At 37.0% G+C, this 15,279-nt stretch overlaps 1 protein-coding gene across 2 annotated transcripts; it reads right to left on the bottom strand.

Moving 5' to 3' along the window:
* Positions 1-3,891: 3,891 nt before the first annotated feature.
* LOC106166212 (uncharacterized) lies at positions 3,892-14,912 on the bottom strand. 2 transcript variants are annotated; one of them, XM_013544693.2, is made up of 3 exons: positions 14,642-14,912; positions 5,683-5,864; positions 3,892-4,702 (listed from the first exon to the last, which is right to left on the bottom strand). In XM_013544693.2, exons 1-3 carry the CDS (start codon positions 14,749-14,751, stop codon positions 4,389-4,391), a joined length of 606 nt encoding a protein of 201 aa, XP_013400147.2. In that variant the 5' UTR covers positions 14,752-14,912; the 3' UTR covers positions 3,892-4,388. The 2 variants fall into 2 exon arrangements, with proteins under 2 accessions (XP_013400147.2, XP_013400146.2); XM_013544692.2 differs by lacking the exon at positions 14,642-14,912 and adding an exon at positions 7,782-7,967.
* Positions 14,913-15,279: the final 367 nt, after the last annotated feature.

Genomic DNA, 15,279 nt, shown 5'->3' with positions numbered 1-15,279 from the left:
AATATATATTGTTCTTATTGTTACATTATTAAATCTAACTCTGTATCCAAGTAGTAACTATACTGTACCAAGTCAGGTACTGATGATGTACAGAGGTCATATATTCCAGAATGAGCCATTACCACTGATTTATAACATTCATTTTTGTTTAATATGATATTCATGAAAGAGTTCATGATAGATTATTTTAATTTGTTAAATCGTGATCTTATTCTTTTTATATTCAAATAATTGAATACTGTGGGTAAAATTGGTCTTCCACTTTAATTTGCATTTTTCCTTTACTACAAGATTATTTTGGAACAGTTGCAGCATTAAAAATTTAAATAAATAGCAATCTGAAAGAAGAATTTTGCATAATTATTAATTGATGATAGGAATTTCGGATTGAGAGATTAGTTAAATACTGAGTAGTGATATGGTCAGTCAATTTATGTAGAATCTGATAATATGATTGAAAATGCTGATTGAATTCTTGGCCTTGCACTGGGCAGTTTTACATTTGTGCCAAGTGCTCTTTTTGGACTCCATTGTACAGTGGTAAAAAATCTTCAATTGCCATGAAATTTTTTAATCAGACTCTGTATGTTACTGCTATCAGCTGGTGCTATCGGCAACGAATTAATTTCCCTTTGTTTCTGGGTGAATCTACCGTCTAAAATCACTATTACTGAAAATATTTGCGTTTTGCTGAGGGTAGTCTAGGCAATATACGGCAAACTTCTTAGTACGTGTGTACAACATAATTTTTTTTAAAACCCTAGCGATATTTGGCCAGGAGTTGCTTGAAGCATAGCACAGCGTTGCTGTCTATCGGCATCAGGCCGTTAGTTTGTTAATTCTCACGTATTAGGCCTACCCACGAATCGCGAACTCATTCATTTTCCTATGGCAATCTAGCAACTCATTTAAAATGCACGCATGCGCAGTGGGCTAGGCGTGACGTCATGCAGTGCATTTCTGGGGATGGTTATCATGTCGCGTGTATCGTTTTTGAGATACCGACATGCTTTGCGCGAGATGACGCAATACCAGGGGTGGTCCTATGACAATCGGTGGGAAAAGGAACTATATAACGCATCCAGGGGTCGTGTATAGCGGGGCAAACAGAATAGGGTGGGGTGGGGGGGGGCGTGATTTCCATGTCGTCAGAAAATAAAAAAACGGCCGTTTTTCATTTCCATTTGATAGAAATGGCCAACATGTGATGGAAAATGAAACTCAAATTTCGTTTTTCCATTTAAAATGAAAAATGGAAAATCTGATCAAAATGATAGGCCTACTTTCATCTTTTTTGTACAAACGGCGTTCAATAGAATGCCAACGTCGAATCTCACACGTTTGTCAGTAAGTGTGTCATTTCAAGCTTCGCTTAAACCCCCTTTACACTGGACGGCGTCCTTTCTGCGTCCTTTGTGCGACCATGAAACTGGCCAGGACGCCGTCAGACGCTCAAAGAACGCACAGTGATCGCCAAGGTCGCACAAAGAACGTTCAAGCATCGCCGAGGACGCGTCATTTGAAAGTGGATTCAAATATTCTATGTTGTGTCAGTCATACTTTCTCGTTTTCGGCGCCTGTCCATCCTTCTTATAAGGATAACAATGAGCATCTGGCTGATTATCAGTCCATTCAGACCTTGCATCACTATAGTTTAAAGCGTTTATTCCAATTTATTTGTTTTGCGTGCTGGAAATGTTCTTTATTGGATGACCTGGTTAGAACCGATGAAAAAATGTGAGTTAGAATATAGAGGACGCCCAAACAAAGCTCATCCGTCAAGCAGTATGCAGAATGATCGTAGAATAGACGCCACTAATCACCGATGAAGGTAGGCCCCTACAGAGAACGCACCAAGAATGCTCAATGGTCGCTCAAACATTGCAATAGACGCCTTGGTTGCACAGGGGACGTACAGTGGAGGCAGGCAGGTCACTCGCAGTTTTACAGGTAAAATCAAGATTCGGTCGTTCAAAGGACGCACAAGGGACGCAGACGCCTTTACACTGAGGCACGATTTAATTGCTTTGGCGACTGTTGAGCGTCCTGACCACATTTTTTTAACGCAGAAGGAACGCAGAAAGGACGCCGTCCAGTGTAAAGGGACCCTACTGACGCATTGGTGAATAGTGTTCAGTCTCACAATAACAGACATTGAGGAAGGTCACGGTGCGACCGAATGCCTTGTTTCTGCTTTTTCATTTTGTGTAGAAAATGACACTTTTAAATTTATGATTATTATCAGTAGACTACACAGATGAATTATATTCATCAGAAAATATAAAATGATGTATGAAATGTTTAATTTTGAAATGTTAATGCATCATAAAACATGAATTTAGCATTCTTCACGTGAATATTTACCGCAAGTTTTTCTATCAGAGGTACCGAGTGATTCAATCTATTATAAGCTTCCATGTTTTTGTTATAGCTTTTGTTATATGCTATTATTACTAGCAACCCAAACTTGCCACTATGTTTATTTACATTAAAGGCACATTAAAATGACAAATTATGCATACGCAGAGGCCTTAATTGCGACTAATTTGTATCGCCGCAAATAATAGCCTCGAAACTAGCGCACGGTCGCCATTTGCGACGCTTTCGAGATATGGGATAGCGCGGAATCGCCATGCTTGCGCCCGCTCGCCATAAGCGAAGCTTTCGAGATACGGGGCCCAGTATAAATCCAATACATAGCGCGTGCGTTGCGTTTACTGTGAAGGTCGTATAAAAAGAGGTCATCGGTAATAACGCTAATGGCATGACGTGTTGCAAATTCAATAAATATATTTTTCATTCAATTTAAATTTTTGTTTTTCAATGTTTCACATTAGTCTTTTCTTTTTTCCATTCAATGTTGTTTCATATTTCTTGCAGTATTTTTCATTCAATGTTGTTTCATTTTTTTATGCATTATTTTTTTTTTCATTAGATGATATTTCAAATTTTCATTCAATATTCTTTTTTTTTTTTCATTCAGTGTTGTTTCAAATTTTCATTCAATGTTGTTTCATTTGTATGCAATAATTTTTCATTCAATGTTCAGGAGCGGATCCAGGATTATTTGAAGGAGGGGGGGTCCACTTACTAGTGGCTCAAAGTAAACAATAACGGGGAGGGGGGGGGGTCTTTTAGAAGGCGAATGGTCCATTTGGTACGATATTTAGAACTATGATCCAACTAGTCAAAGTTCTAATTTCAGGAGGGGAATATTGGTGTGATGTATTTTTCAGAAACCGAAGGGGGGTCAGGACTGTTTATAAATTATCTTAGATTTATTTGCTTTAAAGAATTATATTTCTTTAAAGAAATAATTTTACACCACGTTACATTATGTCATAGTCATTTTCTTTGTTTAGTGTACCACGTATGTGCGAATAGCCTTATATCTATTTGACTTGCATTTTAGGTTTTATAATAAAACGGAACTGTTTTATGACCACCAACGAACCGATGGTAAACATAATCAACAGCTTACCACCCACGATACCAAACCTACATATGGCACCTGTTAACATACGGTATGTTCACACCATTGCGGGACAGCATAGCACGTTCTCCATGTAATGCTGTGCTTCTGCCCGACCCTAGTTGGCGTGTCAAAACAGAAGCCTTTGGTTTTGTTTGGCCTCTTTGTCCATTTAAAGTCATGCTGTTGATTTTGCGCAAAGAAAGAGCCCTTGACTTTCAAAAAGTGGCTTTCAATCCAGAAAAAGACACCGTAAGGGTATCTTTGTTAAATTTTGTTTATGAGTTATTTTAGAACTCTTTGGAAAGAAGGAAGAAACGATTTCTGCACCTTCTTTAACACGGACAGTTTTTTTTTCAACGATAAAAATGGGCTATAAGATTGCCGAGTAAAATTCAACTTAGTGAAACAAGCAATAGTTCAATTTTAATCGTTTTTATTAGAATTTAAACAACCAAAACTGGCTTAACTCCTTACAACATAAGAAACCAATAAGTAACGATTGAAAAATCGCTGAATCCAAATTTAATTCATTTTCGTAAATTACTATTCCTTTATATTAATATAGTTACTGTTTAAATGTTATGTGAATTAGTTTTGAATGACTGCTTTGGAAAGGTTGGCTAATGTTACCCTCTACCGGGGCATTATTGATTTTCCATTAAATATTCAAAGATAATTATTTATCTATCTTATTATATGCACCGTTCTGTGCAATAAGAACTGTGTCATGAATTAGCCAGAGGAATATCTGTGAAAATAATGTGAAAGTCAATCTGTGACCCTGGCAGAGGGTAGACTACAACTGTGATTGTCTTGATTTGGATATAGTTGTTTTTCACCTTGAAAGTCAAACATATCTGTTAACACCTTACGACAATTATATTTGAATAGTGGCCTCAAAGAGTTTTAATACCTAAACAGTTTTTTGTCCGACTCCAACGACTGCGGCTCCAGCTGCTCCTCCGACAGTCGCAACAGCTCCGGTTGTTGCCGTTCCAAGTCCAGCTGCACCTGCCGACTGAAGCAACGCCACGAGACTGCCCGCCGCCACACCTCCGCCATTTGCAATCGCTGCACTGCTCATCATTGAGGCGGCCATGGATCCGGCGGCTATCCCGCCGCTGGTAAATCCCACGACTGTTAGAGCGACTGGGGCTAAAGCAACAGCCCCTATCGCGCCGATGACACCTCCGACTATCATCGCGATTCCTGAACTACGTCGTGGACCTGAAAAGAAAGATTCATGAATCATTTAAAATTTGTAATGAAATAAAAAAAATATTAATTAATAATCAAAAATGTATTTTATAATAATTTGGCTAATCAATGAGTTAAGCAATAAATAAGAACAATTGAGTTAATTCATAAATTTGAGAATTGAGCCATATTTTCAGAGGTTTGGGCTCTTTGAGTGCTTTTTAGTTTTACATTGAATCAGCTCATGGTTCTTTGGTTATCTTGTTTTAACAGATCTTCGTTTGATATAGTCCTTGGCCAATATATTTCTATGATTTTTCTGAGGCTTGAGGTGTGAATGGTAGATAGCTTCCTGAGATCTTTTTTGTTATGCACCAGTATTCTGAACCACAGAGAAGAGTTGTAAGTACACAGCTCTCAGATATGTGGTGTTTGGTTTTTACGCTATACTGAGAGCATTTCCAGATCATAATTAATGTTGTGATAAAGTAGCACAACAGCTCAATGATTTGTGCAGTTGAGGAAATGAAAATGGATTTATAGGATTATGCGTATTGAGTATTCCATGTAACTGTACAATTCAAAACATGTAAGACTTCAATTGATAATCAATTGTGTTCATGGAAATGACACTGAAATTGTACATCCAATATATCTGCTTTTTTCAATTCATTTTTTTTTTATCTTCAGAAATCTTCAGAAATATTAGGAGACTCATTATTTTCAGAATCATCAAAAATTACACCCTTATGTAACCCTCCGTATGAAAGATAGTTTTAAAACAAAAGATTCTATAAAAAATGGCTCGACGTGAGGAGGGTCGGGTATGAAATAAATCCTGTGTCCCCACTGCATGAGCGTTAACTATTGTAAAGATCCTTTTCAAATTCCAATCGTACATGTACTCATATTAATTGTGTTCATTACGTCTAGAAGACGAAGTGATACTTATCTTTCTGCAGTGGCACTGCAGCTACGTGTATATAACCCCATTTATACTGATAATATACCTATGGCCTGTTTTAAGGCTTCCACCCACAGCCCTCTCTCTTCTGCCGAATCCGCCTCCAGTTCATATGTCACTTCTTCAGCAGTTACTTCAAATCTATGAAGATTTTGGTCTTCTGTCCCCTGGACCCTGGCATTCGTGATGTCTATTATGGCTTCGGGTGCATCATTCTCATTTTGACCTCTGTAATTTTGAAATAGTTAGAAATATGTGAATTAATTAATAAAATGCACTGTCACCAAAACGATATATGCCGGTGTAACGTGACAGGGTCCCCCATAACAGAGGGAGTCCGCTTCCTATTCATTTGTAGTGGTGAGCCTCGCCCTAGATTTTAATCCACTTGGGTCAGACTAAACCTAACCATTATGCTATATGGAGGGCGGACTTTCTGTTACACGGACCCTCGGTTTCGTTACATGGAACATCTTGAGTGTCAGGAAGAGGTGTTCAAGGCATAAGATACAAGTTTAAATTTTATACCATTGGCAAATGGCAAATTCCTTGGAATTTTCTTATAATATTCACACACTTGTTAATTTCAATTCAATTTCAATTTATTAAACCATTGAGCCCTACGGCTCACCAGTTTGAAATATAGTAGAATATAGTAGAATCATACATGATTTCAATCATTATAAAGGTTCCACATAAGTATTTGTACTGCTTTTATTTTATATTTGAATGGTGTAATCTACTCTTGAATTCAGTTGAACTTATCTCCACAACAAACAGTAAAGGACGCACTTTGTAGGAAAACGCTGAGTCAAGAAGCTGGAATATTTCTGTGGCATAATATCTAATTTACTGTGATGGGGGCTTCTACGTGTGATAAAAGCGCGTCACTGTAGAGTTATGAACAACTCTCTTTTCCCTCTAAAAGAAATTTTATTGTGCGCACACGGACTACATCAAGTTAAAAAAGATGTGACCACAATGTCTCTCCCTCAATGTCTCCTTCCAACGGCTTGGGTACGCTGTTATTTTCCCGACTCGCCGAACACACCGAATGCGGCAGAATGCTGCATTTTTATAACAAAATTAGGGCGACAGGTGGTTCACATCTCACGTCAAGGATGGACATTTTTGATTCAACATTTACTTAATTATTGGAAATACTGATTCTAGACCTTCGATTTAAATAGTGTGATTTGCCCGGTTCTTTGATTCTTAATATTTAATTTTGACCGAACCCGAACTGGTCATTTTCCTGAACTAGCGAAGTGCTTATTAAATACTAATACATGACACCAAGAGATAATCAATTAAATCTTTCTATATATATCTGCTGTTGCTCTGTCCTCTGCTTGCAATTTAATTGACGCGTTTGCCGACCACTAGAGGTCATTAATTACGGCACTCATTCGCTGGCCTGAGATCGGAAGGTTATTATGTTTGGTACGTGCTTGAACGTCTAATGAGACTTATGTTGTTTTTGCAATCTTATTGTAACTAATGAATTTTAAATGTTTTTAAAACTTAAATTAAAATCTTACTAAAATTTGTAACACTACCGTGTTATAGATTTTTTAAATATATATTTCTTTTAATTCTCACAGTCGGAATGACGTCACATCCAGAGATAGTCCACAGCAAAAAGTTGCCTCTATAACTTCTTGGTCTATTAGACCCCATTTCCTATGATTTTAGATCGATCTATCTATCCCTGTGGGGATTCTCACCAGATTACTGTCAGCTTAGCCGGCTTAAGCGTCTGTCCCGCCTACTAAAAGCTGTAAGGGAGTAATTAACTGTCTTGCGCGCTCGGCTGACTGCAATTTAGCGTGAACCCCCAGGGAGTTAGGTCGATCCGGATGGATCGATCTTAATCTCTGGGAATGCACTCTAAGCAACCGTGCCGCGCGGGTGCGTCCGCCATTATCAGAAACGCAAGAAGAACGCACTCTGGCAATCATATACACTATGTAAAGCACATATGTGCTTTACAGTCCTTGTCTCTATTGAACTTATACAGTCTAGTTGTGTAGAATATATGAAGATCTGCAGGGGGGCACGCCCTACCCCCCCCCCCCAACTCAAGCATTTTCTCGGCTTGCGGCGAGAGAGAGAGAGAGAGAGAGAGAGAGAGACCCAACTTGCCTCTGCCGCCTATAGTATTTTAGTTGACGCGGTTCAAGTTCAAACCATCGCGCGCGCCAGACATCTCCAACTTTAATGCGAAGCCAGCCAGCGCTTGGTAGTTGTGGCATAGCTAATATGTTCTCTGTACGAGCTGATAAGAGGCAAACTGCTGAGTGACGAGGTTGATGGCATAAACAGTCAATGGCCCTTTAAATACAGGTCAAATGCTGTTAAGGATCACAGGCTTCAAGCAACTGCGCATGCGCGAAAAGTGCGCTGTTCGAAATAAACATGTGGCCCCAGTGGGGATTTTTCACCCCTCCCCCACTCTTGATTAATAAAATTCTTCATGGGCCAGATTGAAAATGATATTGCAAAATACATTCAAAATCGTAGGAATGTTAACTGCAGATAATGCTGCGAGGACATTCTTGCGCGAGGGCGAACTTAGCCAATATATTTTTTTACTGCGTCTCCCGGTTTTGGAGCGCCTGTTCTAATTTTTGAAAGCGAGGCAATAGAACCAAACAATACGATGCAATTTGTAATCTAGTAAAAAGTGCTATTTTCAAATAAAGACCATAGCATGGAGTACATCGAAATGCGACTGGTCACTTTGACATCTCCGTTTCAGATAATTTTTCTATTTTGAGAAACATGCATTTGTTATCATCATCCAAATGTTAACAGTCCCCATGCCTTCGCACCAATTCTTTAAAGAAATATGGCAAACATTTTATCATTTTATACAATGATTTCAGCCCAATACCCGGTACGGTGAGCGCACCGGAGCTAAAAAGAGAGAGGGGCTAAAAATACACTGAGAGGGAGGCTATACGTACTGATTTTACATTTTCCTGGAAACAACTTTAAGCTACTTAATAATGCAAAAGAAAATGAGAACTAGTTTCAGCAAGCACAGACCTGCTCCACGCCAATATCTTAAAAATAGAGGAGGGGTATTAAAATTTAAAAATTGCTGGGGTGGACATTCCACTTAAATAATATTAACTAGTGTGAGGGTGTACGAGGGAGTGTAACGGACACTCAAATAAAAAAGTTTTTCAAACAGTGAGTGCCTTTTATTATATGTTATTGGTCAAACTGTCTTGATGGCAGGGAAACAGCCTCTCTCTTACAGCGATATATAGGCCTATGCATTGTCGCTTGCCAAGCCTGTAATATTAGCCAAGTAGGCCTAAAAACGACAGCAACCACAAGGTTAATAGATCGATATTGGACAGCATCTAGTTATAGTCACACAAAAGATAAGAAAAGTAATTGTAAGGACACTTTTACTGCCGACTTTCGTACTCAAAAATACCAAATAATTGCACATAATGGAATATTTACGTATTTTTAAGATAAGGTGTTATGCTGTGGGGTTTTCTTATACGCGTTTCGTTAAAAATGAGCTATGAGATTGCTACATGTAAGTAAAATTTAACTTAGTGAAATGAACAATAGTTCAATTATAATCGTATTTATAAGAATTCAAACAATCAAAACTGGCTTAACTCCTTACAACCGAAGATAAGTAACAATTGAAAATAAAAACGCTGAATCCAAATTTGATTCATTTTCGTAAATTACCATTCCTTTATATTAATATAATTACTGTTTAAATGTTATGTGAATTAGATTTGAATGACTGCTTTGGAAAGGTTGGCTAATGTTACCCTCTACCGGAGCATTATTGATTTCCCATTAAATATTCACAGATAATTATTTCTCTATCTTATTTTGTGCACCTTTATGTGCAATGAGAACTGTATCATGAATTAGCCAGAGGAATATCTGTGAAAATAAAGTGAAAGTCAATCTGTGACCCTGGTAGAGGGTAGACTACAACTGTGAATGTCTTGATTTGGATATAGTTGTTTTTCTTCTTGAAAGTCAAACATATCTGTTAACATCTTTCGACAATTATATTTGAATAGTGGTCTCAAGAGTTTTAATTCCTAAACAACTGTGTGATTTTTTGTCCCACTCCTGCGACTGCGGCTCCAGCTGCTCCTCCGACAGTCGCAACAGCTGCGGTTGCTGCCGTCCCAAGTCCAGCTGCACCTGCCGACTGAAGCAACGCCACGAGACTGCCCGCCGCCACGCCTCCGCCATTTGCAATCGCTGCACTGTTCATCATTGGGGCGTCCACGAATACGCCGCTGGTAAATCCCACGACTGTTAGAGCGACTGGGGCTAAAGGAACAGCTCCTACCGCGCCGATGATACCTCCGACTATCAGGGGGGTACTTGAACTACGTCGTGGACCTGAGAAGAAAGATTCATGAATCATTTAAAATTTGTAATGAATAAAACATTAATTTATGAATAATCAAATAAGAGGTCAATTATAATAAAAACAATTTAGCTAATTAATCAGATAAGCAATAAATAATAAGAATTGAGTTAATTCATAAATTTTAGAATTTAGCCGTCATGTTGCAGGTAAAGCCTGAGTGCTTGTTAGCTTTACATTGAATCAGCTCATAGGTTAAAATGAAGCTTTTGCGGACACAAATGTGGTTCACTAGACAGCAAAGCTGACAAATATACACTTAACAGAAACCAGAATAATTACCGTAAATGTAAACCGGTCATGCTGATTTTGAAAGCAACCTGCTTTTGTACTAAACAAAGCCACTCAGTAAAGTAAAACAAAAATGCGGTATTGAAGTTATGGGGCGAATGTCACTAAAATAGTTAAAAAGCAATTTTAATCATCATGGCGATTTTTGAAAGCAACTTGCCTCTTTACCTAACAAAGCCACTCAGTAAATTTAAAGTAAAACAAAAATACAGTCTGGCGGTTCTGGGGCTAACGTCATAGAAATTTCGGAAAAAAAGAAGAAATTACCGTTCATGTAAACCGATCATGCCGAATTTCGAAAGTGACCTGCCTCTTTACCAAACAAAGCTAAACAAAGCCACTCAGTAAATATAAAGCTAATTAACTGCTCTATAAAGAAGATTATTATAATGTTGAGGTGAGGACGTTACACTTTTAGGAGATAAATTAAAGAACAAAACCAGTGATGACTGAATTTTCGAAGTGAGTAAAAAGTTACCACAGCTAGACGTTTTGCAATTGTGACAGTAACGTATGTTCCTTTTTTGGGTAAGACGATGCGTTTTTTTTTTTTTTAATAATTCGTGGTTCTAGGAGAGTGAAACTTTGATACAAACTTCTTCATGTGGGACCCTAAAATAATCGTAGTTTGTAATCTGTGCATTGAATATTTTTGAGAGCATGCCTTTGACCTCTACTGGTATATTGGGTTTTGGTGCTACATGTATATAATCCCTTTTAAAATGAGAACATACCTATGGCCTGTTGTAAGGCTTCCACCCAGAGCCCTCTCTCTTCTGCCGAATCCGCCTCCAGTTCATATGTCACTCCTCCAGCAGTTACTTCAAATCTCTGTAGATTTTGGTCTTCTGTCCCCTTGACCCTGGCATTCGTGATTTCTATTATGTCTTCGGGTGCATCATTCTCATTTTGCCCTCTGTATTTTTAAAGTAATTACTAGTAGAGGTGATTAATAAATGCACTGTCACCCATAGCCCGGGAGCCACCGGTCTGCCGCTAGGTGGCTTTTAAACAATCCGGAAGTCTTACACTTTTGAATCGGCTAAAATTTTAGAAATTTATAGGGTGTCAGAAACGATGCAATATCTCGGCTATGAACGTATTCAGGGACACATTACGTACATTGACATATTGAGAAATAAATTTCGAATAATGTGAGATGCACCACGAGTTGATCTAGAGCCTATTTAATGTTAAAAAAATAGTTTGAAATCGAAAATTTACGAAAGCTATAACGGAAGTTCATCTTTAACTGTGATCTTTGTATCTATAGAGGCCTCCGCACAACTTTTAATTACCAGTAATTTGTAGCAAATTTATTCAGCTTTCTGTCAATGTAACTTTGCCTTAAGCTGTGAATGGCACAAATCAATTCACGGCCATGTCAGCCTGAAAACACTCACTTACGATATCCGCATATAAGCCTCGCTTTGACTTAGTGCTTTCTCATGAGCTTCAGTCTCGTTTTAGTTTCTTCTTCACACAGTATTACTTATATAGAGCAACTGAGTATTGGGGACAATGAAAATAATTTTTTTCTTGGCACTTACCACGGTGCTAATACAAATGGATTTTAACATTCTTTTTCATTGTAAATAAACCTTTTTATTACATGAGGCCAACTGATGAGGGTATTCCTTTCATTAAATATGAAAAATAACAAATGAAAGACAATTTACATTTAATCACATTGTTTTTTTAATTTTACATAAAATTCAACTAGTCTGAAATATTTAACCAGTAGGTGATAATTTAATGCTACCTTATTTGATTGGTACACATTTATATATATTTAACCATCTAACACACAATTCCCCTTTACAAAGTGGACCAGTTCAATTTTTACAAATAATATAATTTCATAAATTTTCCCAAAGTTTTTTTTTTTTTTTTTATTCACAAAAAGACAAACAAAAATACATATGTAGACACACACACAAACACACACACACAATAACACACACAAGACATTCATTATATATTAAGTAAACATGAAATATATGTAGATAGCCGGACTACGTACAAAACAGTATATTACAAGTGATGCTGCACATAACAAGATACAAACATTTTACATTTTACATAGAAGAAATTAGTGAAAAAGTAAAGTAAATTTATAAGTGGAGAAACTAGTCAAAAATGGAATCCCAGGTTCTCCACTCTGTAAGAAAATGGCCTAATTGAAGATTTTTTGAGAAACATTTAAAAATTTTCCCAAAGTTGTCAAATTAATTTTCTTTCACTGATACCAGGTACCAATCCATATTTGCATTTGAATAAACTTGTTTTACATGTATTCTGATAAGTAGATATTATCTATAAGCTACACATATATAAAAAAACCTGCACAGTAAAAATAAAACAATGTATTGTTAACTTAGTTGCACATACACTTTTAACTAACTTCATGTGGTTAAAACCTAAAATGATTTCACAAACTGCATTTCTATATACTGATAACCAATAACTATTAATATAAGCAACAGCACAGCTCAAAAATATATTTTTGCATCCCTTAGAAGTATCCCAGGGGTGTTCATTGCCACACAGCATTTGGAAATGATGGGTGCTTTTGTTATGATAATTGCAGGTCAAGGCACAGCAAAAGGAATAATCCTGGTCCCATTCATACTATTCAAGCCTAGAAAAAATAATAGAGTTTTCAATAGAATGTCATTAAAAAAATTCTAACTACATTTATCAATTGCTCACACATATACACACTGAAATTAATAATAATTTATTGCAATCTTTGTAATAGGTAAACTGTAACAGTCAATCTTAAACAGCACTATATTTACAATCAATCTTTACCTTAAACTGCGCTATTTATACTTAATTCATAACAGTAATTATAAATAAAAATCATTTGAAACTGAACTTTGGGCAAAGTTGCACACCCATCATCAATTAAAAACCCAATCTGAATCAAGGCATGAAAATATTAGAAAACACATGCAATTCAGAGCACCACATCACTATCATATGCCCTCATCATTGAAGAGCATGTTTCATTTAATGTACATACACACATACATATATTATTCACCTTTTTTAAACTTGCATTTTTATGACATTTTTCTCCTCAAAACCCCCAACCAATGCAATAAAACTTATTTTGTGTTTACATGTTTTTTTTTTCTAAAAAATTAACACAATATATATTTAACCCCCCGCCCCAAGCAAAAAAGAAAACATGTTTAAAGACATAATTTAAGATTCATATCTTTTTAAACATGCCTATGGTTAGTGTACAATACTGAATCTTTCACAACTACTGGTACCAATGCACCCCCCCCTTCCCACCGCTTTGCAAACAATTAAGTACCGGTACACCACCATATGTACATACGTATACGTGTATGCAGGTTGGATGACAATGTCATTTTGCAATCCACTTCATCTTTTTCACATTAAAACACGAAGAAATTGCATGAAAAGCCAAGATTCAAACATTTCACTTATACGGTGACAATCATTCCATACATGAGACCAGAACGCCACTGCCATCACCCGATCAACTAAATGATAGGTACCCGGCACGGTGAATATACAGCTTGTTGGAAATGTTGAAATTCTACAAATAACAGGCCATCGCACATCTTAAAAATTTTATATGTTCAAAAAATATTGCCAAACTATGAAAAAACAGGAACAGATAAAGAAAAAAACCCTTAAGCTGCATTTGGCACAGTTCAAAAGTCAATGCTTACAATGACGTTTTGTGTGCGGCCATTTTGCTATACGCCAGTAACTTTAGAGAATACTCAGTGAAATCGATACACGAACACTTCTTCGGTGTATAAAATGTAACTTAAGCATATACTGTATTGTCCTGTCAAATTCATTAGTATTTAAATCAACTGTTCATTGCACAAACACATGTACAACTTACCTGTCTCTATGCCTTCGTCTCCCGCCAAATTTTCTTTGGGCTACCACTCCACGTTTTGAAAACGAGGCCAAATCTAATATTTTCCAAATTAACCGTCAAATGAGCCGGTGGCTCCCGGGCTGACAGTATATGCCAGAGCGATTCAAGTGTCAGCAAGACACACATCATAAGATACAAGTTGAAATACTATATTTATGGCAAATAGAACTCACCTTGGAATTTTCTCAAAATATTTACACACCACGGCTAGACAAACTGTTTTCAGGCTTTCACCCTGCAGGGCAAGTCTGAAAAGTCTCTCTCTTTCTCTCTTTTTGGTTGAAAGGCGAGAAAAATAGCATTTTCTCACCTTTCAACCAAAAAGAGAGAAAGAGAGAGAAAGAGCCTACTCACCTCTGATGTCTATAGTATTTCAGTTTACAAGGTTCAAGTTCAAACCATCGCTCAAGCCAGACATTCCCATCTTTAATGCGAAGCCTGCCAGTGCATAGTAGCCGTGGCATAGCTAATATTTTATGTTCCCTCTAAGATCTCAGGATTTCGCACTGACCAGGTAGTGGAGAAAGTGGAATGCCAGCAACGAATCTCGCACGGTCGACGTTGGTCGACGTTTGTCACGCGTCTCCCCTTGGATTCTCAGACGACCGCATGAAGTGATGATGAGGATAGACCCAATATAGCGCGCGTGCGTTGCGTTTACTTTGAAGGTCGTATATAAACAGGTCATCGCTAATGACGCTATATATAGTCAATGGCATGACATGTGTTGCAAATTCAATAAATATATTTTTCATTCAATTTAATTTTTTGTTTTTCAATGTTTCACATTTTCATGCAATAGTCTTTTCTTTTTTTGATTCAATGTTGTCTCATATTTCTTGCAGTATTTTTCATTCAATGTTGTTTCATTTTTTTATGCAATATTTTTTTTTTCATTCGATGATATTTCAAATTTTCATTCAATATTCTTTTTTTTTTTCATTTAGTGTTGTTTCAAATTTTCATTCAATGTTGTTTCATTTTTTTATGCA

This window comes from Lingula anatina, chromosome 3 (assembly GCF_051362555.1).
Source record: "Lingula anatina isolate TDL-2025a chromosome 3, LinAna3.0, whole genome shotgun sequence".
NCBI lineage: Eukaryota > Metazoa > Brachiopoda > Lingulata > Lingulida > Lingulidae > Lingula > Lingula anatina.
Note: the sequence above shows the minus strand (reverse complement) of the source record. Positions and strands in the feature narration are given on the sequence as shown.

Coding starts and splice junctions, on each gene's coding strand:
- LOC106166212 (XM_013544693.2), bottom strand. CDS start 14,751: ATGCCACGGCTACTATGCACTGGCAGGCTTCGCATTAAAGATGGGAAT. Junction 5,865..14,641: donor AAATACTATAGACATCAGAG/GTGAGTAGGCTC, acceptor TCAAAATTACAG/AGGTCAAAATGAGAATGATG. Junction 4,703..5,682: donor AGCCTTAAAACAGGCCATAG/GTATATTATCAG, acceptor CTTTCTTTTCAG/GTCCACGACGTAGTTCAGGA.